Source organism: Ovis canadensis, chromosome 14, assembly GCF_042477335.2.
Source record: "Ovis canadensis isolate MfBH-ARS-UI-01 breed Bighorn chromosome 14, ARS-UI_OviCan_v2, whole genome shotgun sequence".
NCBI classification, from domain to species: Eukaryota; Metazoa; Chordata; class Mammalia; order Artiodactyla; family Bovidae; genus Ovis; species Ovis canadensis.
Genome location: NC_091258.1, coordinates 67,811,144 through 67,831,541, shown reverse-complemented (window position 1 = coordinate 67,831,541; position 20,398 = coordinate 67,811,144). Strand labels below are relative to the sequence as shown.

At 42.9% G+C, this 20,398-nt stretch overlaps 1 protein-coding gene across 2 annotated transcripts; it reads left to right on the top strand.

Moving 5' to 3' along the window:
- Positions 1-784: 784 nt before the first annotated feature.
- LOC138419020 (sulfotransferase 2A1-like) lies at positions 785-19,568 on the top strand. 2 transcript variants are annotated; one of them, XM_069551099.1, is made up of 7 exons: positions 843-1,023; positions 2,646-3,524; positions 4,034-4,242; positions 5,403-5,529; positions 8,077-8,171; positions 17,900-18,077; positions 19,284-19,568. In XM_069551099.1, exons 2-7 carry the CDS (start codon positions 3,491-3,493, stop codon positions 19,394-19,396), a joined length of 756 nt encoding a protein of 251 aa, XP_069407200.1. In that variant the 5' UTR covers positions 843-1,023; positions 2,646-3,490; the 3' UTR covers positions 19,397-19,568. The 2 variants fall into 2 exon arrangements, with proteins under 2 accessions (XP_069407199.1, XP_069407200.1); XM_069551098.1 differs by lacking the exon at positions 2,646-3,524 and having other exon boundaries at positions 785-1,023.
- Positions 19,569-20,398: the final 830 nt, after the last annotated feature.

Genomic DNA, 20,398 nt, shown 5'->3' with positions numbered 1-20,398 from the left:
CGAAACCCAGAAACCCAGTCTAATTATGAGAAAAACATCGGGCACACCCCAAGAGAGGGACCTTCCCCCAAATACCTGACCAGTAATCAATCCTCAAAACTGTCAAAGTCATCAAAGATAAGGAAAGTCTGAGAAACTGTCATAGCCAAGAGAGACCTACGGAGACACGAGGACCCAATGTAATGTCATGTCTGGGATGGGATCTTGGACCAGAGAAAGGATACTGGGTAAAAACTAAGGAAGTCTGAATAATATATGGACTATGAGAAGTCTTTACACTATCTTTACAATTTTCCTATACATCTAAAAGTGTTGGAAAAAATAACAAAGCTTATTTAAAATATTTTTTTAGGATTTCCCTGGTGGTCCACTGGTTAGGATTCTGCCTGCCAATGCAAGGGACTCGGGTTCGATACCTGGTCCGGAAAGTTTCCACGTGCCAATGCACAACTTAGCCCCTGTGCCACATACTCAGCCCAGCTGCCTAGACCCCCCCCCCCCCCCCGCTTGGCAACAAGAGAGTAACCCCTGCTTGCTGCAGCTAGAAAAAGCCCACATACAGCAATGAAGCCCTGGCACAGCCAATAAATAATAAACTTAAAGATATACATTTTTAATCTACGACATGTCTACACCCTTCATCTTGTTACTAAACTTCTGGTTCCCTCCCGTGGGGTCAAACTCAGGTCACACCAGAATGTTCTCTGAATGACTTCACGGTTGCCTAATATTATCTATCTTGCAACCCTCTCTTTTTATGGGCAGGCACACTCATCAATAACCTGGGAGAGATTAATGATTGTTCGATGTTGACTATAAAACGGATCTCCCAGTCCAGTAGTGACTATGGCTAAAAGGCTCACGAGAGGTAGAAAGAGCCCATCATCATGACAGGAAAGTCTTTGTGGTTTGAAGGGATACCCTTCCCAAGCCTGGATTACTCACCTGAACTCCTGAGAGAGGTGCAGGAGAGTTTCCTTGTTAAAGATGAGGATGTCTTACTGCTGACTTTCCCCAAATCAGGTAAGGAAGCAGGATCAGGTACTGACAGGCTGTGGCTGTGGCCCTCATTCTTCAGTAGACAGATGGAAGGCTTTCTGTATGCTGGCAATGCATTAGGGGGATAGAAACGTGCACTGATACCACTGGTGTCCAGAGAAAAGGGTCGAGCCAGGCAGTTACACAGTCAGCTGAGTGCTCAGAGTGGGTAATCAAAGGCATCGGAGGAAACCATGGGAATGAAGCCTAAGGCAGATTCGGCTGTTTGTAGAGAGGAGTGGAGGAAGACGGAGAGTGAAGTCTGTAGAAGAAATGGGTGCTGTTGTTTAGTCACTCAGTACCGTCCGACTCTTTGTGAAACCCCATAAACTATAGCCCGCCAGGCTTCTCTGTCCATGGGATTCTCCAGGTGAGAATACTGGAGAGGGCTGCCATCTCCTTCTCCAGGGGATCCTCCTGACCCAGGGCTTGAGTCCTAATCGCTCTGTCTCCTGCACTGGCAGGTGGATTCTTACCACTGAGCCCCCAGAGAAGCCCTAGAAGAAGTAGGGGAGGGAGGTAACTCTGTGAGATGTCTATGTTAATTAGCTTGACAGTGGTAGTCTTTTCACAATGCGACACGTGACAAATGAACATGTACACCTTAAAAATACACATTCTTTTTTAAATAGAATTTTGCTTCCTGCTTTTATAATTACTATTGATTTATTTCGGACTGTGTCAGGTCTTCTCTGCTGCGTGGGCCTTCTCTAGCTGCAGTGTGAGGGCTTCTCTAGAGGCAACTTCTCTTGTGGAGCCCGGGTTCTAGGGCTTCATTAGTTCAGTGACTCACGGCTCAGTAGTTACAGTGCATGGGCTTAGTTGCCCCCACTGCCTGTGGGATCTTCCTGGGTCAGAGATTGAACCCATGTGTCCTGCGCTGGCAGGTGGATTATTTACCACTGAGCCCCTAGGGATGCCCTATTTCTGCTTTATATGAAAGAGATGATAAACTCCCTGCTAGCAGAAACAAGTCTTATCCAGTTACTTGTATAATATAATGGAGCAATGGAGAGTTTAGTCTTGCCATGTTGACCCCACTGTTTTTGAACTGAGGGTGTAAACATACACATCCTTAACTTGTTAGTAATAAGTCAATAAAACAAGGTGGGAGGGCTGGGGTGAGGAATAAAACATAACTACCGCAGCCAAGAAGCAAGATAGAAGAAATGGCACTAACTGAGATCAAAAAGAGTGAACGTGGGGCGTCCCTGTTTGATCCCTGGTCAGGGAAGATTCCACATCCTGTGGAGCAACTAAGCCTGTACACCGCAACCACGGAGCCAGTGCTCCAGGGCACACAGGCCACAGCTGCTGAGGCCCATGTGCCTAGAGCCTGTGCTTCACAAGAAAAGAAGCCACTGCAATGAGAAGGCTTCTCAGTAGCCCCTGCTCACTGCAACCAGAGAAAGTCTGAGTGCAACAATGAAAACATAGCACAGGTATTAATGATAAAATAAATAAATATTTTTTTAGATAAAGGAAAGAATTAGCAGCAGGAAAATAAAAATTTTTTTAAAGAGTGAATGTGAAATTATTTTGTGGAAAGAGATATTTTCCAGGACTTCCCTGATGGTCCAGCGGTTAACAATCTGCCTGCCTTGCAGGGGACATGGGTTCAATCCCTGGTCCAGGAAGATCCTCCATGCTGTGGAGCAATTATGCCCGTGTGCCACAACTACCGTAGCCTGCAGGCTCTAGAGCCCATGCTCTGCAACAAGAGAAGTCACTGCAATGAGAAGCCTGAGCATCACAGCTAGAGAGTAGCCCCCTGCTCACCCCAACTGGAGAAAGCCCAAGTGCAGCAAGACCCAGCCAAAAATAAATGCATAAATAAATATAACTTTTCAAAAAGGAGAGATTTTCCAGGAAAGGTATCAGCATATCAGCATGGATAGTGATCAGGAATTGGAAAAGAACTTGGCAATTCCACTGAACTGAAAGGATGTGGATCATACATCTAAGAGTGGCAAGGTCATAGAGGGACTGTGACTGGGCAAGAAGCAAGGCTGAAGTCATCAGAAGTGCAGTGGTAATGATGAGCCAAGGGCAATGGGAATCTGTTAAAAGGCCAAGAGCAACGGGAACATGTTCAAGGGATTTAAGCAAATAGCCGAAGCATAGAAGCAACCCAAAGGTCCATTGACAGATGAATGGGTAAAGAAAATTTATTATCCACATATTGAGAATATTATTCAGCCTTAGAAAGGAATGGAGTTCTGACACTTGCTGCAACACGGATAAACTATGAAGACACAGTATGTATGGAGTGAAGTGAAAGTGTTAGTTGTTCAGTTGTGTCTGACTCTTCATGATCCCAGAGACTGTAGCCCTCCAGGCTTCCCTGTCCATGGGTTTCTTCAAGCACGAACACTGGAGTCTGTAGCCATTTCCTTCTCCAGGGGATCTTCTGACCCAGGGATTGAACCTGGGTCTTCTGCATTGCAGGCAGATGTTTTATCATCTGAGCCACCAAGCTCTGCATGGTATGTATGACTCCACTCAAATGAGGTATCAGAAACAGAAAATAGAATGGTTGCCAGGGACTGGAAGGAGAAGAAAATGGGAACTTGTTACTTAATGGGCACAGAGGTTGAGCTGTGCAAGATGGAAAAGTTCTGCAGACTGTTTGCACAACCATGTACATATACTTAACCCTAAAGAGCTGTACAGGGCTGCCTGGTGGCTCAGCAGTAAAGAGTCCGCCTGCCTAGGCAGGAGAAGTGGGTACAATCCCTGGGTTGGAAAGATCCCCTGGAGAAGGAAATGGCAACCCACTCCGGTATTCTTGCCTGGGAAATCCCAAGGACAGAGGAGCCTGGAGGGCTATAGTCCATGGGGTTGCAAAAAGAGCTGGACATGACTGAATGACTAAACAATTCAACTGTACATTTAAAGATGATTAAGTTGGTACCTTTTATGATCTGTATACATTATAAGAATTTTTTTAAGTCAGATTACAATGATTGATCATATTTTTCCTTTCTTTATTTAGGAACAAACTGGTTGATTGAAACTGTCTGCTTGATTTACTCCAAGGGGGATCCCAAGTGGGTCCAATCTGAGCCCATTTGGGACCGCTCCCCCTGGGTAGAGACTAAGGTTGGGTATGAATTACTAAAGGAGAAGGAAGGCCCACGTCTCATCAGTTCTCACCTACCCATCCAACTCTTCCCCAAGTCTTTCTTCAAATCCAAGGCCAAGGTCAGTGTACAGCAGTCAAGACAGTCTTCATCAGGGCTTCCCTGGTGGGCCAGTGGTGCTCTGTTGCTTAAGTCATGTCTGACTCTTTGTAACCCCATGGACCGTAACCCACCAGGCTCTGCTGTCCATGAGATTCTCTAGGCAAGAATACTGGAGTGGGTTGCCATGCCCTCCTCCAGGGGATCTTCCCAAGCCAGGGATTAAACCCACATCCCTGGCATCTCTTGCATTGACAAGAAGATTCTTTAGTCTATAGTATCCCAGAGGGAAAGAACAATGCTTTCCTCTTACGAAGATCATGGCATCCGGTCCCATCACTTCATGGGAAATAGATGGGGAAACAGTGGAAACAGTGTCAGACTTTATTTTTCTGGGCTCCAAAATCACTGCAGATGGTGATTGCAGCCATGAAATTAAAAGACACTTACTCCTTGGAAGAAAAGTTATGACCAACCTAGATAGCATATTCAAAAGCAGAGACATTACTTTGCAGACTAAGGTCTGTCTAGTCAGGGCTATGGTTTTTCCTGTGGTCATATATGGATGTGAGAGTTGGACTGTGAAGAAGGCTGAGTGCCGAAGAATTGATGCTTTTGAACTGTGGTTTTGGAGAAGACTCTTGAGAGTCCCTTGGACTGCAAGGAGATCCAACCAGTCCATTCTGAAGGAGATCAACCCTGGGATTTCTTTGGAAGGAATGATGCTAAAGCTGAAACTCTAGTACTTTGGCCACCTCATGAGAAGGGTTGACTCATTGGAGAAGACTCTGATGCTGGGAGGGATTGGGGGCAGGAGCAGAAGGGGACGACCGAGGATGAGATGGCTGGATGGCATCACGGACTCAATGGATGTGAGTCTGAGTGAACTCCAGGAGATGGTGATGAACAGGGAGGCCTGGCATGCTGCGATTCATGGGGTCGCAAAGAGTCGGACACGACTGAGCAACTGAACTGAACTGAACTGAATTGGTCCAGTGACTAGTTCACTGGAATTTTAAAATACACATTTGATTAATGAATATAATAACTAGTTTATTAAAATAATCCATGATATTTAAAGGGCACTTTCTAAGAACTGGGTTTTTTTTTTCCATTTTTATGATGATTAAGAAGGTTAGAAAATGACTATTGATTTTTCATGATCCAATTTTTCTCTTTAAGATGATCTACCTCATCAGAAATCCCAGAGATGTGTTTGTGTCTGGTTATTTTTTCTGGAGGAGTGCAAAATTTGTTAAGAGACCACAGTCACTGGAACAATACTTTGACTGGTTTGTCGAAGGAAATGGTGAGTGAATATAAAATATGAAAGCTCGGAGTTGTCAGAGTCCTTCATCAGACCTCTTTTTATTTTTTTACCCAACTTGATTTCTCTACATCTAACCAATGCATGGGTATAGGGTTCCATCACCACTGGAACCAAACTTTTCTGAATCCACATATTATCTTGCAAAGCAGAAGGACCTTAACCAGCCCTTTGTTTGCCCCATCAGAAACTATCCTAGCTGTCTTCTGAATCTGCATGACCTAATACTAACACAAAGCATTCACATTCTTCTCCTGTACCCTCCTGAATTTGTGAAAGTCAGGAGACTTTCTGAAAGTCAACTTTCATTGGCTTCCTGGACAATACAATCCTGACTTTCCACCATTTATGGGTGCATCTTTCAAAAACTCCCTTAATTCTCTTGTCCTCTGTGTCTAAAAACTGTATGCATTACCCCAGGACCTTTATGGGCTTCCCAGTTTGCTCAGTGGGTAAAGAATCTGGCTGTAATACAGGAGATGCAGGAGATACAGGTTCTGTCCCTGAGTCGGGAAGATGTCCTGGAGGAGGGCGTGACAACCCACTCCAGTATTCTTGCCAGGAAAGTCCCATAGAGAGGAGACTGGAACGCTCCAGTCACTGGGATTGCAGAGAGTCAGGCACAACTGTAGTGACTTGGCACGCATTCACTCAGGACCTCTATTTTTTTGAATTAATTATTCATTTATCTGGCTGCATCAGGTCTTAAATGTGGAAGGTGAATTCTTCTATCTTAGTTGTGGCTTGGGGGTTCTTTCATTGCAGCATGGGGGATCTAGTTCCCTGACCAGGGGTAGAACCCTGACCCCCTGCATTGGAGCACAGTCTTAGCCACTGTACCACCAGGGAAACCTCTCTGTACTTTTAATTATGCAGAGCTTCTAGGCATTCTCAGATACTTGAAATGTTGCAATTTTTCCCAAAACTATGTGATGAGTCTAGTACCTCACCTGTGATACGTCTCCTGGTTTCAGAACTGTTTCTTTAACAGCTCATGGACATCTTCACTGGAGAGGGCCATTGTTTAGTCGTTCAGTCATGTCTGATCCTTTTCATAAACTATACAAAACAGCATCTCTCCCATCTCTATAGTTTCATCTTTTCCCCCCCTTAGTACTCATCACCAGTGAGTATGTATTCTATTTATTTGTTTCTGCCACATGTCTCTCCACCAAGATGCAACGTCTTTGAGTTTTTCATTGTTGACTCCAGGCCCTAGAGCGGGGCTTGCCACTTGTGTGTGCGTGCTCAGTCGATCAGTTGTCTCTGACTCGTTGCAACTCCCTGGACTGTAGCCCACCAGGCTCCTCTGTCCATGGAATTGTCCAAGAATATCGGAGTGGGTTACTGTTCCCTCCTCCAGGGGATTTTCCTGACCCAGGGATCGAACCCACATCTCTAGCCCTCTTGCATTGGCAGGCAGATTCTTTACCACTGCTGCCCCCTGGGAAGCCCCATTATCATCAGTGTGAGATGACAAATAAATAATCAAATGCAACATGAAATAAAGCAAAGAGACCTTAGTAATGTCATTAAGAGATCTATTAATGTCGCTCTTTGATGCTCACAGAGGGCATCCTGCCATCAGTGGACATTCACTCTGCCCCCTGTCTGCCAACATTCTGCCGGAACTTGACATCTTTTCTGCCTCTTGGGCAGCTAGGGACACACTGGTCACCAAGACAGTTGATGGTGCTGCTGTCGACACGGGAGAATCTAGTGATGTCCTTGGTCTATGGGAGTCACGCTACAGATTCTCTATTGTCCTCATCTGCATGCTCGGCAGCCCTTCCAGGCTATGACGCGATCATCACTTCTATATTGAACAGTTCAGGTTCCCTCCTTCTTTTTTTCGCCCTCAACGCTGAAGTCCAATCTTCAAACACTGGAAGTCATAGTTTTTATTGAGCTGATCCTGAGTGAATTCTTCAGCCCTATCTCCTGATTTGCTTCAGGCTACTCTTTCAGAAAAAGAGCAATAAGACTTCCCTCGTGGTCCAGTGGTTCAGAATCTGCCTGCCAAAGCGGGTGACATGGGTTCAATCCCTGGTCTCGGAAAATCCCACAAGCCATGGGGCAACTAGGTGGGTGCACTGTAACTACTGAAGCCAGTATTCCCTTCCTGATTTGGTCTCCCGAGGAATCATAATTCCAACAGCAACAATGAAGGGAAGATGACAGGGAGGGGGGGAAAACACAAGTGTTGTGAGAATGTACCTACCAAGCAAAAATATCTAAATGCTGAACAGATAAGAGGCCCCCGCCCCCCAAAAAAGAGCCATTTCTCAGACGACATGGTTCACTGGACACGATCTCCTCACAGACCCTTGAAAACTGTATGTAAAACCTGCTGCAAAGGCATTAGGCTTGTTAAAGGGCAGATGCATGGTGTTGGATACCGGTTATAACAAGCGTAAATGTGCCCGGCATTGTGCTAGCAATTGTGCCCACAGACTGAACCTAGTGTGTGAATCCCTGCTTTCATTCCATGTGTCATCTACTCACTCTTTCTGCCTCCCCTCCATGCAGTGGTATTTGGATCGTGGTTTGACCACATTCGGGGCTGGATGTCCATGAGAGACAAGGAGAACTCCCTGATACTGAGTTATGAAGAGATGAAATGGGTAACTATTGCTCTTACAGTCAGCACACTCTCTCTCACCGCCATCTGCACTCCCCCCACCTTCCCTCCATTCCCCTGGGTCTCCCTTTCACTTTCTCAAAGTTTGGCCTATAGTCAATAGGAGTGAGAATAGCAACCTGGTCTTCATTGCCTCATTTCTGGTTGACGCTTCAAAGCTCCATGCTCTCTTTCTTCACATGTTTTTCTTTGTTTCACCATAAGGTGAAGGGCTTTTTTACAAAAGAATTTTATTTATGTATTGGCTGTGCTGGGTCTTCTTGGCTGTCCTCAGGCTTTCTCTAGGTATGATGAGACAGGAGTACTCTTGTTGCAGTGCCCGGATTCTAGAGCACAGGCTTAAAAGTTATGCCGCATGAGCTGAGTTGCTCCGAGGCAGGTGGGATCTTCCCAGACCAGGGATCAAACCCAGGTTTCCTGAACTGACAGGCAGAATCTTTAACACTGAGCCCTGGGGAGCTCCTTTGTTTTCTTTTTGTTAGGATTTTTGTTCTGTTCTGTCCATATTGTTCTTGTTATTTTTACAGGTGTGTGATTTATTTTATTTAATTTATTTATTTTAATTGGAAGCTAATTATCTTATAATATTGTAGTGGTTTTTGCCATACATTCACATGAATCAGCCATGGGTGTACACGTGTTCCCCATCCTGAACCCCCCTCCCACCTCCTTCCCCATCCCATCCCTCAGGGTCATCCCAGTGCACCAGCCCTGAGCACCCTGTTTCAAGCATTGAACCTGGACTGGTGACCTATTTCACAAATGGTAATATATATGTTTCAATGCTATTCTCTCAAATCATCCCACCCTGGTCTTCTCCCACAGAGTCAAAAGTCTGTTCTTTACATCTGTGTCTCTTTTGCTGTCTCGCATATACCATCTTTCTAAATTCCATATAGATGCATGAATATACTGTATTGGTGTTTTCCTTTCTGACTTATTTCACTCTGTATAATAGGCTCCAGTTTCATCCACCTCATTAGAACTGATTCAAATGCATTCTTTTTAATAGCTGAGTAATATTCCATTGTGTATATGTACCACAGCTTTCATATCCATTCACCTGCCAGTCAACGTCTAGGTTGCTTCCATGTCCTAGCTATTGTAAACAGTGCTGCGATGAACATTAGGGTACATGTGTCTCTTTCAGTTCTGGTTTCCTTGGTGTGTATGCCCAGCAGTGGGATTGCTGGGTCATATGCAAGTTCTGTTTCCAGTGTTTTAAGGAATCTCCATAGTGGCTGTACTAGTTTGCATTCCCACCAACAGTGTAAGAGTGTTCCCTTTTCTCCACACCCTCTCCAGCATTTATTGTTTGTAGGCTTTTTGATACCAGCCTTCTGACCAGCGTGAGATGGTACCTCAATGTAGTTTAAATTTCCATTTCTCTGATAATGAGTGATATTGAGCATCTTTTTAGGTGTTTGTTAGCCATCTGTATGTCTTTGGAAAAATGTCTGTTTAGTTCTTTAGCCCATTTTTTGATTGGGTCATTTATTTTTCTGGAATTGAGCTGCATGAGCTGCTTGTCTATTTTTGAGATTAATTCTTTGGCAGTTGCTTCATTTGGTATTAGTTTCTCTCATTCTGAAGGCTGTCTTTCCACCTTGCTTATAGTTTTCTTTGTTGTGCAAAAGCTTTTAAGTTTAATTAGGTCCCATTTGTTTATTTTTGCTTTTATTTCCATTACTCTGGGAGGTGGGTCATAGAGGATCCTGCTGTGATTTATATCAGAAAGTGCTTTGCCTATGTTTTCCTCTAGCAGTTTTATAGTTTCTGGTCTTCCATTTAAATCTTTGATCCATTTTTAGTTTATTTTTGTGTATGGTGTTAGAAAGAGTTCTAGTTTCATTCTTTTACAAGTGGTTGACCAGTTATCCCAGCATCAGTTGTTAAAGAGATTATCTTTTCTCCATTGTATATTCTTGCTTCCTTTGTCAAAGATAAGGTGTCCATAGGTATGTGGATTTATCTTTGGGCTTTCTATTTTGTTCCATTGATCTATATTTCTGTCTTTGTGCCAGTACCATACTGTCTTGATGATGGTAGCTTTGTAAGTATAGTCTGAAGTCAGGCAGGTTGATTCCTCCAGTTCCATTCTTCTTTCTCAAGATTGCTTTGGCTATTCAAGGTTTTTTGTATTTCCATACAAATTGTGAAATTATTTGTTCTAGTTCTCTGAAACATACCATTGGTAGCTTCATAGGGATTGCATTGAGTCTATAGATTGCTTTGGGTAGTATACTCATTTTCACTGTATTGATTCTTCCGATCCATGAACATGGTATATTTCTCCATCTATTTGTGTCATCTTGGATTTCTTTCATCAGTGTCTTCTAGTTTTCTATATATAGGTCCTTTGTTTCTGTAGGTAGCTTTATTTCTAAGTATTTTATCCTTTTCATCACAATGGTGAATGGAATTATTTCCTTAATTTCTCTTTCTTTATTCTCATTGTTAGTGTATAGGAATGCAAGGGATTTCTGTGTGTGAATTTTTTATCCTGCAACTTTACTGTATTCATTGATTAGCTCTAGTAATTTTCTGGTGGAGTCTTTAGGGTTTTTTATGTAGAGGATCATGTCATCTGCAAACAGTGAGACTTTTACTTTTTCTTTTCCAATCTGGATTCCTTTTATTTCTCTTTCTTTTCTGATTGCTGTGGCTAAAACTTCCAAAACTATGTTGAATAGTAGTGGTGAGAGTGGGCATCCTTGTCTTATTCCTGCCTTATGGGAAATGCTTTCAATTTTTCACCACTGAGGATAATGTTTGCTGTGGGTTTATCATATATGGCTTTTATTATGTTGAGGTATGTTCCTTCTATGCCTGCTTCCTGGAGGGTTTTATCATAAATGGATGTTGAATTTTGTCAAAGGTTTTCTCTTCATCTATTGAGATAATCATATGGCTTTTATCTTTCAATTTGTTAATGTCGTGTATCACATTGATTTGCCAATATTGAGGAATCCTTGCATCCCTGGGATAAAGCCCACTTGGTCATGATATATGATCTTTTTAATATATTGTTGGATTCTGTTTGCTAGAATTTTGTTAAGGATTTTTTCATCTATGTTCATCAGTGATATTGGCCTGTAGTTCTTTTTTCGTGGCAACTTTGTCTGGTTTTGGTATTAAGGTAACGGTCCCCTCATAGAATGAGATTGGCAGTTTACCTTCCTCTGCAATTTTCTGGAAGAAATTGAGTACGATAGGTGTTAGCTCTTCTCTAAATCTTCGGTAGAATTCACCTGTGAAGCCATCTGGTCCTGGGCTTTGTTTGTTGGAAGATTTTTTATTACAGTTTTGATTTCTGTGCTTGTGTTGGGTCTGTTAAGATTTTCTACTTCTTCCTGGTTCAGTTTCAGAAGGTTATATTTTTCTAAGAATTCATCCATTTCTTCCAAATTGTCCATTTTTTTGGCATTTAGTTGCTGATAATACTCTCTTATGATCCTTTGTATTTCTGTGTTATCTGTTGTGATTTCTCCATTTTCATTTCTAATTTTGTTGATTTGATTCTTCTCCCTTTTTTTCTTGATGAGTCTGGCTAATGGTTTGTCTATTATATTTATCTTCTCAAAGAATCAGCTTTTAGTTTTGTTGATTTTTGCTGTAGTCTCCTAGGTTTCTTTTTCATTTATTTCCGCTCTAATTTTTATGATTTCTTTCCTTCTACTAACCCTGGGGTTCTTCATTTCTTCTTTTTCTAGTTGCTTTAGGTGTAAAGTTAGGTTATTTATTTGATTTTTCTCTTGTTTCTTGCAGTAAGCTTGTATTGCTATGAACTGTCCCCTTAGCACTGCTTTTACTGAATCCCATAGGTTTTGGGTTGTTGTGTTTTCATTTTCATTCGTTTCTATGCATATTTTGATTTCTTGTTTGCTTTCTTCTGTGTTTTGTTGGTTATTCAGAAGTGTGTTGTTTAGCCTCCATATGTGTGTATTTTTAGTAGTTTCTTTTCCTGTAGTTGATGTCTAATCTTACTGCATCGTGAACAGAAAATATGCTTGAAATGATTTCAATGTTTTTGACTTTACCAAGGCTAGATTTATGGCCAGGATGTGATCTATCCTCGAGAATGTTCCATGTGCACTTGAGGTAAAGGTGAAATTCATTATTTTGGGGTGAAATGTCCCAGATTTCAGTTAGGTCTAACTGGTCTATTGTATCATGTAAAGTTTGTGTTTATAAACCTTTTCTGTGTTTTCTGTCTAGAGAAGATCCTTTAACATTTATTGAAGAGCTGGTTTGGTGGTGCTGAATTCTCTCAGCTTTTGCTTATCTGTAAAGCTTTTGATTTCTCCTTCATATTTGAATGAGATCCTTGCTGGGTATAGTAATCTGGGTTGTAGGTTTTTCTCTTTCATCCCTTTAAGCATGTCCTGCCAGTCCCTCCTGGCCTGAAGAGTTTCTATTGAAAGATCAGCTGTTATCCTTATGGGAATCCCCTTGTGTGTTATTTGTTGTTTTACCCTTGCTGCTTTTAATATTTGCTCTTTGTGTTTGATCTTTGTTAACTTGATTAATATGTGTCTTGGGGTGTTTCACCTTGATTTTATCCTGTTTGGGACCCTCTGGGTTTCTTGGACTTGGGTGGCTATTTCCTTCCGCATTTTAGGGAAGTTTTCAACTATTTTCTCCTTAAGTATTTTCTCATGGCCTTTCTTTTGGTCTTCTTCTTCTGGGACTCCTATGATTTAAATGTTGGGGTGTTTAACATTGTCCCAGAGGTCTCTGAGGTTGTCCTCATTTCCTTTAATTCTTTGTTCTTTTTTCCTCTCTGCTTCATTTATTTCCACCATGCCATCTTCCATTTCACTTATCCTATCTTCTGTCTTAGTTACTCTACTGTTGGCTCCCTCCAGAGTGCTTTTGATCTCAGTTATTGCGTTATTCATTATTGACTGACTGTTTTATTTCTTCTGGGTCCTTGTTAAACATTTCTTGCATCTTCTCAATCCTTGTCTCTATTCTATTTATCTGTAACTGCATTTTGTTTTCAAGATTTTGGATCATCTTTACTATCATTATTCTGAATTCTTTTTCAGGTAGACTCCCTATCTCCTCCTCTTGTTTGGTTTAGTGGGCATTTATCATGTTCTTTACCTGCTGAATATTGCTCTGCCTTTTCATTTTGTTTAGATTGCTTTGTTTGGGATGGACTTTCTCTATTCTGGAAGTTTGTGGTTCCTCTTTCTTGTGGAGGTTTCTCCCTGTGGGTGGGGTTAGACTAGTGGCTTGTCAAGGTTTCCTGGTTAGGGAAGCTTGCATCAGTGTTCTGGTGGGTAGAGCTGGATCTCTTCTCTCTGGAGTGCAATGAAGCATCCAGTAGTGAGTTTGGAGGTGTCTATGATAGGTTTTGGAGAAGGCAATGGCACCCCACTCCAGTACTCTTGCCTGGAAAATCCCATGGATGGAGGAGCCTGGTAGGCTGCAGTCTATGGGGTCGCTAAGAGTCGGACACAACTGAGCAACTTCACTTTCACTTTTCACTTTCATGCATTGGAGAAGGAAATGGCAACCCACTCCAGTGTTCTTGCCTGGAGAATCCCAGGGACAGGGGAGCCTGGTGGGCGGCCGTCTATGGGGTCGCACAGAGTTGGACACGCCTGAAGTGACTTAGCAGCAGCAGCATGATAGGTTTGATGTGACTTTGGGCAGTCTCTACTTTAATGCTCAGGGCTATGTTCCTGCATTGCTGGAGAATTAGCATGGTATGTCTCGCTCTGGAACTTGTTGGCTGTTGGGTGGAACTTGGTTTCAGTGTAAGTATGGAGGGTTTTGGATGAGCTCTTGTCGATTAATATTCCCTGGAGTTAGGAGTTCTCTGCTGTTCTCAAGTTTTGGATTTCAGCCTCCTGACTCTGGCTTTCAGTCTCATTCTTTGAGTAGCCTCAAGATTTCTCCATCCATACAGCACTGGTGATAAAACATGTAGGTTAATGGTGAAAAGATTCTCTACAGTGAGGGACAGCCAGAGAAAGTCAGAGTTACATAAAGAAGAGAAGAGGGAGGAGGGAGATAGAGGTAACCAAGAGGAGAAGAGGAACAGTCAAAAAGAGGGAGACCAATCTAGCCAGTAATCAGTTCCCTAAGTGTTCTCTACAGCCTGAAACACCCAGAGAGATTCACAGAGTTAAGTAGAGAAGAGAAGGGGGAGGGAGGAGATATAGATGACCTGGGGGAGAAAAGGGAGAGTCTAAAGGGGAGAGAGCAATCAAGCCAGTAATCACATCCCTAAGTAAAAATAAGTACTGAAGATTAGATTCTTAATGGTACAAAATTGATAACAAATACCAATAAGCAAAGATGAAAAAAATCTCGAGTAAAGGTTAAACTCTCAAAATACAAAACAATATCAATCACAAAAATTATAAAAAATATATATGTGAAATTTGCTTTAAAAATAGGGTCTTTTTTGCAAGGTAATAGTAGGTTATAAAAATGAAAATTAAAGGAGTAATAAAGAAATTAAAAATTTTAAAAAAACTAAATAATGATAATAGTAAAAATATATCTAGGAATTTCTCTGGAGCTGTTGAGGACAGCGTGGGGTCAGTTCAGTTGCAGATAGTTCCTTGTTCCATCTTATACTTCTTCTCAAGGTCTATGCTGCTGTTGAGTCACTTCAGTAGTGTCCAACTCTGTGTGACCCCATAAACGGCAGCCCACCAGGCTCCACCATCCCTGGGATTCTCCAGGCAAGAACACTGGAGTGGGTTGCCATTTCCTTCTCCAATGCATGAAAGTGAAAAGTCAAAAGTGAAGTTGCTCAGTTGTGTCTGACCCCCAGCGACCACATGGACTACAGCTTACCAGGCTCCTCCACCCATGGGATTTTCCAGGCAGGAGTACTGGAGTGGGATGCCATTGCCTTCTCCTCTCAAGGTCTATAGGCCTCTTCCAATGCTTGCTGCTGCTGCTGCTGGTGCTAAATCACTTCAGTTGTGTCTGACTCTGTGCGACCCCATAGACAGCAGCCCACAAGGCTCCCCCATCCCTGGGATTCTCTAGGCAAGAATACTGGAGTGGGTTGCCATTTCCTTCTCCAATGCATGAAAGTGAAAAGTCAAAGTGAATTCGCTCAGTCGTGTCCGACTCTTAGCGACCCCATGGACTGCAGCCTACCAGGCTCCTCAGTCCATGGGATTTTCCAGGCAAGAGTACTGGAGTGGGGTGCCATTGCCTTCTCCATTCCAATGTTTAGTCAATGCAAACTACAGAGTTTTAATTTGTTGCACCTGTCACTTCCAGAGCCGCTCCCTCTTTGCTTATTTTTGCTTCCTCTGTTTGCAAGTTTCTTCACTGTCTAATTTCCACCCTGACACAAGGAGGCGAAGATGGTCACTTATTTAGGCTCACTTGCTCAGTTGTGCTGTAGGGTGGAAGGAATACTGCAAACAATTTTCACTGGCATGTGTGGGGAGTGCTCGCAGTGTATGGACCACACTGGGTTTGCCTCAGCTCAGCCCCCTGTGGCTCTTGTGTCCCTTGTGGCTCAGCTGGTAAAGAATCTGCCTGCAACGTGGGAGACGTGGGTTCAATCCCTGGGTTGGGAAGATCCCCTGGAAAAGGGAAAGGCTACCCACTCCAGTATTCTGGCCTGGAGAATTCCATGGACTGCATAATCCATCGGGTCACAAGAAGTTAGACACAACTGAGCTACTTTCACTTTCACTTTCATGGCCCCTATGCTTTCCCACTCTACACTGCTCAGGCTCCAGGCTGCTCTGAAGGGGAACTGTCCAAAGCAGGCCCTGGGTTGCGTGCACTTCCCAAGTCTAAACTGCTCAGGTTCAGGTTCTTGAGTACTCCACAAAGGCAGAGACTTGGTTGGGCCTGCATTTTGTGACCTTCCCAGGTCCGAGGAGCTCAGATGACCAGGTGCTTTTTGAGCACACTCTCCCAGGTGTGCAGCACATTTAATCACCTCCCCGGTCCCAGCCGCTCAGTTTCCTGGGTGTGTCGCAAAAGAGCCATCTCAGGTGTGCCCTGTGTCTCCTCTGGGGGGCTGATCTCAGGCTGTGACCCTCCTGGCAGATGTCAACCATCCAAGATCCCAGGAAGACTTAGTTAGCAACTGGGAGCCTGCTCACACTTTGGTATAGGATGCTGTCTCTGGGGCCAAGATTGCCCCCTGCCTTCCAGCTCTGGCTGTCGCCCACCTGTCTCTCTGCCTCTGGCATGGAGATGGGCCAGTCTGCAGCCAGCTAGCTCTCCTATTGTATTCACTCAATCCTTTGTTCTGGGAGCAGACCAAGCTGTGACTTAGGTTAGAGCTTTTTGAGGGAAAGTTCTCTCTCTCTCTTTTTTTCCTCTCTCTCTGGCTATCCCACAGTTTGGGTTGCTATCTCATGTTAGCTCCTTCAGATTATCCTCTGAGCATTCAGGCCCGGTCCTTACCCTAAGCATGCATCCTGCACCTCCCCCACTTGCTGGTGCCAGACCCGAGCATCTAGGCTATTTCTCTGCTGGGAGTTGTGCTTAAGGCACATATTCTGCGGGCTTTTTTTTTCCCCCCCTCCCAGTTATGTTGCCCTCTGAAATTCCAAAACTCCCCACAGACCCGCTGGTGAGAGGGTTTCCTGGTGTTTGGAAGCTTCTCCTTCACGATTCCCTCCCTGGGACAGGTCTCTGTCCCTAACAATTTTGTCTTTTTTTTGTCTTTTATATTTTGTCCTACCTCCTTTTGAAGAGAATGGGCTGCCTTTCTGGGTGACTGGAGTATTCTGCCAGAGCTCAGAAGTTGTTTTGTAGAAGCTGCTCAGCATTCAAATGATTTTTTGATGGATTTGTGGGGGAGAAAGTGGTCTCCTCGTCCTATTCCTCCACCATCGTAGGACTACCCCAAGTGTGTGATTACTTGTTAGACCATACTGAAGGCTCATGGAATAAAGAAAACCTTTAAAGCATTATACCTCTAAGAGCAAAGTCTTATTTAAAGCAAAGCCATTCTGGTTATAAAATCCTTTTTCTTATCATAATCTCCCAAGATCATATGTGAAGTATTGAGATAATAAATAAGAAGATATGGTAAAGCTCTCTTGTTTTGTTCAAATGTTAGTTGTGAAAAACAGCATTATTTGGGCGCATAACCAAGGCTTGAAATCAACTCCTTAAATTTTTGTCAATTTCTCCCTGAAGCTCTCTTCCCTAACCCTGATTATAACTCCAGAAGCCCTTCTTAAGTCTCCTTAACAAACCCAGCACTTTAGTGTTTCAATGTGTCCTGAATTCAACTATACTGGGAAATCCATCATGGTCTTTCGATCTACTTTTTTCAACCTTTCTCTAAGTCATTTTTAAATTTTTCAAAAGTTTTATTGACATATAGTTGCTTTACAGTGTATATAGCTTCTGGTGTAAAGTGAATCAGCTATACCTATGCATATATCCCCTCTTTATTATTATTATTATTTCCTTCCCATTTAAGTCACCACAGAGCTTGACTAGAGTTCTCTGTGTATACAGTAGGTTCTCATAGGTTACCTATTCTTTTCTTAGTGTTGATAGTGTCTATGTATCAATGTCAATCACCCCGTTCACCCACTCTGGACTCCTCCAACTCTAGCCCTACTCATGTCTCTACATTTCTTTCCTCTTTTCCTCTCCTCTCTCCCCCTCCTCTTTCTGCTGTCTCCTCCCCCTCATCTCCTTTTCTATGTCCTTGCTCTTTCACATAATCTCTCAGATTTTCTCTTCTTCTAGGACACAAGGAGCACTGTGGAGAAGATCTGCCGATTCCTGGGCAAGAAACTAGAACCAGAAGAACTGAACTCAGTCCTCAAAAACAGTTCTTTCCAGGCCATGAAAGAAAACAATATGTCCAATTATTCCCTCCTGAAGGGTCAGTATTTTGAGGAGAATGGACAACTTTTGAGAAAAGGTAAAGAAAACATTCTGCCTTCAAAATGGATCCGAATATGTAGAGATTATTCTTGGCTTATAATAGGGCACTAACCACTGGGAGTAGGGAATGTTTGAATTTATCAATTTAAATTGCTCATCAGTTGAGATGATCTCTTGTGAGCCCTTATTAGGGCATCTCTTTTTAGAGTACTGATGTGGGCTGCAGGTGCTTGAGAAAGTTATTTAAGATTAATTTGTTTTGGTGTGGACCATTTTGAAGTGTTTATTGAACTTGTTGCAATATTGTTTCTGTTTTATGTCTTGGTTATTTGGCTGCAAAATAAATAATGGCATGACCAAATAAATAATAAACAATTTTTAAAAAGACAGAGAAGAGTAGTTAGACATCTAATACAATAATGCAGGTGAGAAATGATGTTGGCTTGGATGGAGGTGGTAGAAATAGAAGTTGTGAAAAGTGACTAGACACTGCTTATTACAGACCCCATGGACATCTGTCCATGAGATTCTCCAGGCAAGAATAATCGAGTGGGTTGCCATGCCCTCCTCCAGGGGATCTTCCCAACCCAGGGACTGAACCTGGGTTTCCTGCATTGCTGGCAGATTCTTTACCATTTGAGCCACCAGGGAAGATCTGTTATAGAAAATAAAGCAGTGTTATTGGTGATGAATTTCATTCAAGATGAGAGAAGAGAAGGCAGGAAATTGTTCCAAGCAGGCCAATGTGTAAATGAGTATGACCATTAGGCATATGAAAACAACAAACCATGAGTCATTGTGCTGTATTAACTGGAACTTCCATGTCAAACAGACAGAAGGAAATAGATCGAGGGCTTCCCTGATGGTTTAGTGGTTAAGAATCTGCCTGACAACGCAGGGGACACAGGTTCGATTAGTTGCCCATTGGCTATGGGCTACTAAGCCCATGCACCTGCTGAGGCCGAGCTCTAGAGCACATGCTTGGCAACAAGAGAAGCCTGTGCGCTCAAACTAGAGAGTGGCCTGTGCTCGCTGCAACTGGGGAAAGCCGATGCACAGCCACAAAGGCTCAGCACAGCCACAAATAAATAAACTTTAAAAAATATATGAAATAAACCATGTAAGAATGTGTTGTGTACTACTTAATAGCAATGCATTAAAATAAATAGATCTAGAAGATATGTATTGGAGTCTTGAGACCTACCCCTAGATCTGACGTGAGTCTCTATTTTGTGTTTGTCAGGCGTGGCTGGGGACTGGAAAAATTACTTCACGGTGGCCCAAGCTGAAACCTTTGATCAACTATTCCAGGAGAAGATGGCAGACCTTCCTCAAGATCTGTTCCTGTGGAAATAATGATCAAAAACTTCTGGATCTTATATGGACAATGATAATTGCTCTCCTGTCCTCGTATATGTGAAGGACTGGGAGGAATTGCATGAAACCTGTTATTTCATCCTGGTGCTTCAATTGATCCAATGTCTGCATCTTTGAGGACCTGACTATTAAAATTATCAGAGTACCCCTATTTCGCTTCTTGGTATCCCAGCTTTCAAAAATTGTTTATAGTGTTTCATTTCATTCATACAGAGAGGTCAAGAAATAACGCAAGAAGCGTTGTTGTTGTTCAGTCACTAAGCTGTGTCCGACACTTTGTGACCCCATGAACTGCAGCACGCCAGGGTCCTCTGTCACCGACTATCTGCAAGTTGGCTCAAATGCATGTCCGTTGAGTCTGTGATGCAATCTAACCATCTCATCCTCTGATGCCCCTTCCTCCTTTTGCCCTAATCTTTCTCAGCAGCAGAGTCTTTTCCAATGATCGGCTCTTCACATCAGGTGATCAAAGTATTGGAGCTTCAACTTCAGCATCAGTCCTTCCAATGAGTATTCAGGGTTGATTTCCTTAGGATTGACTGGATTAATCTCCTTCTGTCCAAGGGACTCTCAAGAGTCTTCTGCAGCACAGAAGCACCACAATTTGAAAACATCAATTCTTTGGGGCTCAGCCTTCTTTATGGTCCAACTCTCACATCCGTAGAATCAAAACTATGGTGTTTCTAGTAGTCCTATATGGATATGGAAGAGAAGCCCTGGATGGTCCTAATTTTAGCTGAATGAAGCCCACCAGGAAATGATATCAACCTAAATGTTTCTTTAATTACTTCTGGAGTCAATATTTCAGAAGCAGGCATTCTTCTTTTTGCTTGTTATGTGAATGTGGGAAGCCTTGAATCCTAGAGTCTTCCACTGGGTAACAGAAGGTGGGACCCGTAAAATAACAATTGCTATTACAGATTTTCAATGTGGCCAAAAAGAGAATTCTCGCAGCCCAACCACTAAAACCTGGAAGCGTTT

Bases quoted from the DNA above. Each gene is read 5' to 3' on its own strand.
- LOC138419020 (XM_069551098.1), top strand. From the start codon at position 888: ATGACAGGAAAGTCTTTGTGGTTTGAAGGGATACCCTTCCCAAGCCTG. The intron at 5,530-8,076 runs GTGAGTGAATAT...CCCTCCATGCAG, and splicing joins CTGGTTTGTCGAAGGAAATG to TGGTATTTGGATCGTGGTTT. The intron at 8,172-17,899 runs GTAACTATTGCT...CTCTTCTTCTAG, and splicing joins GTTATGAAGAGATGAAATGG to GACACAAGGAGCACTGTGGA.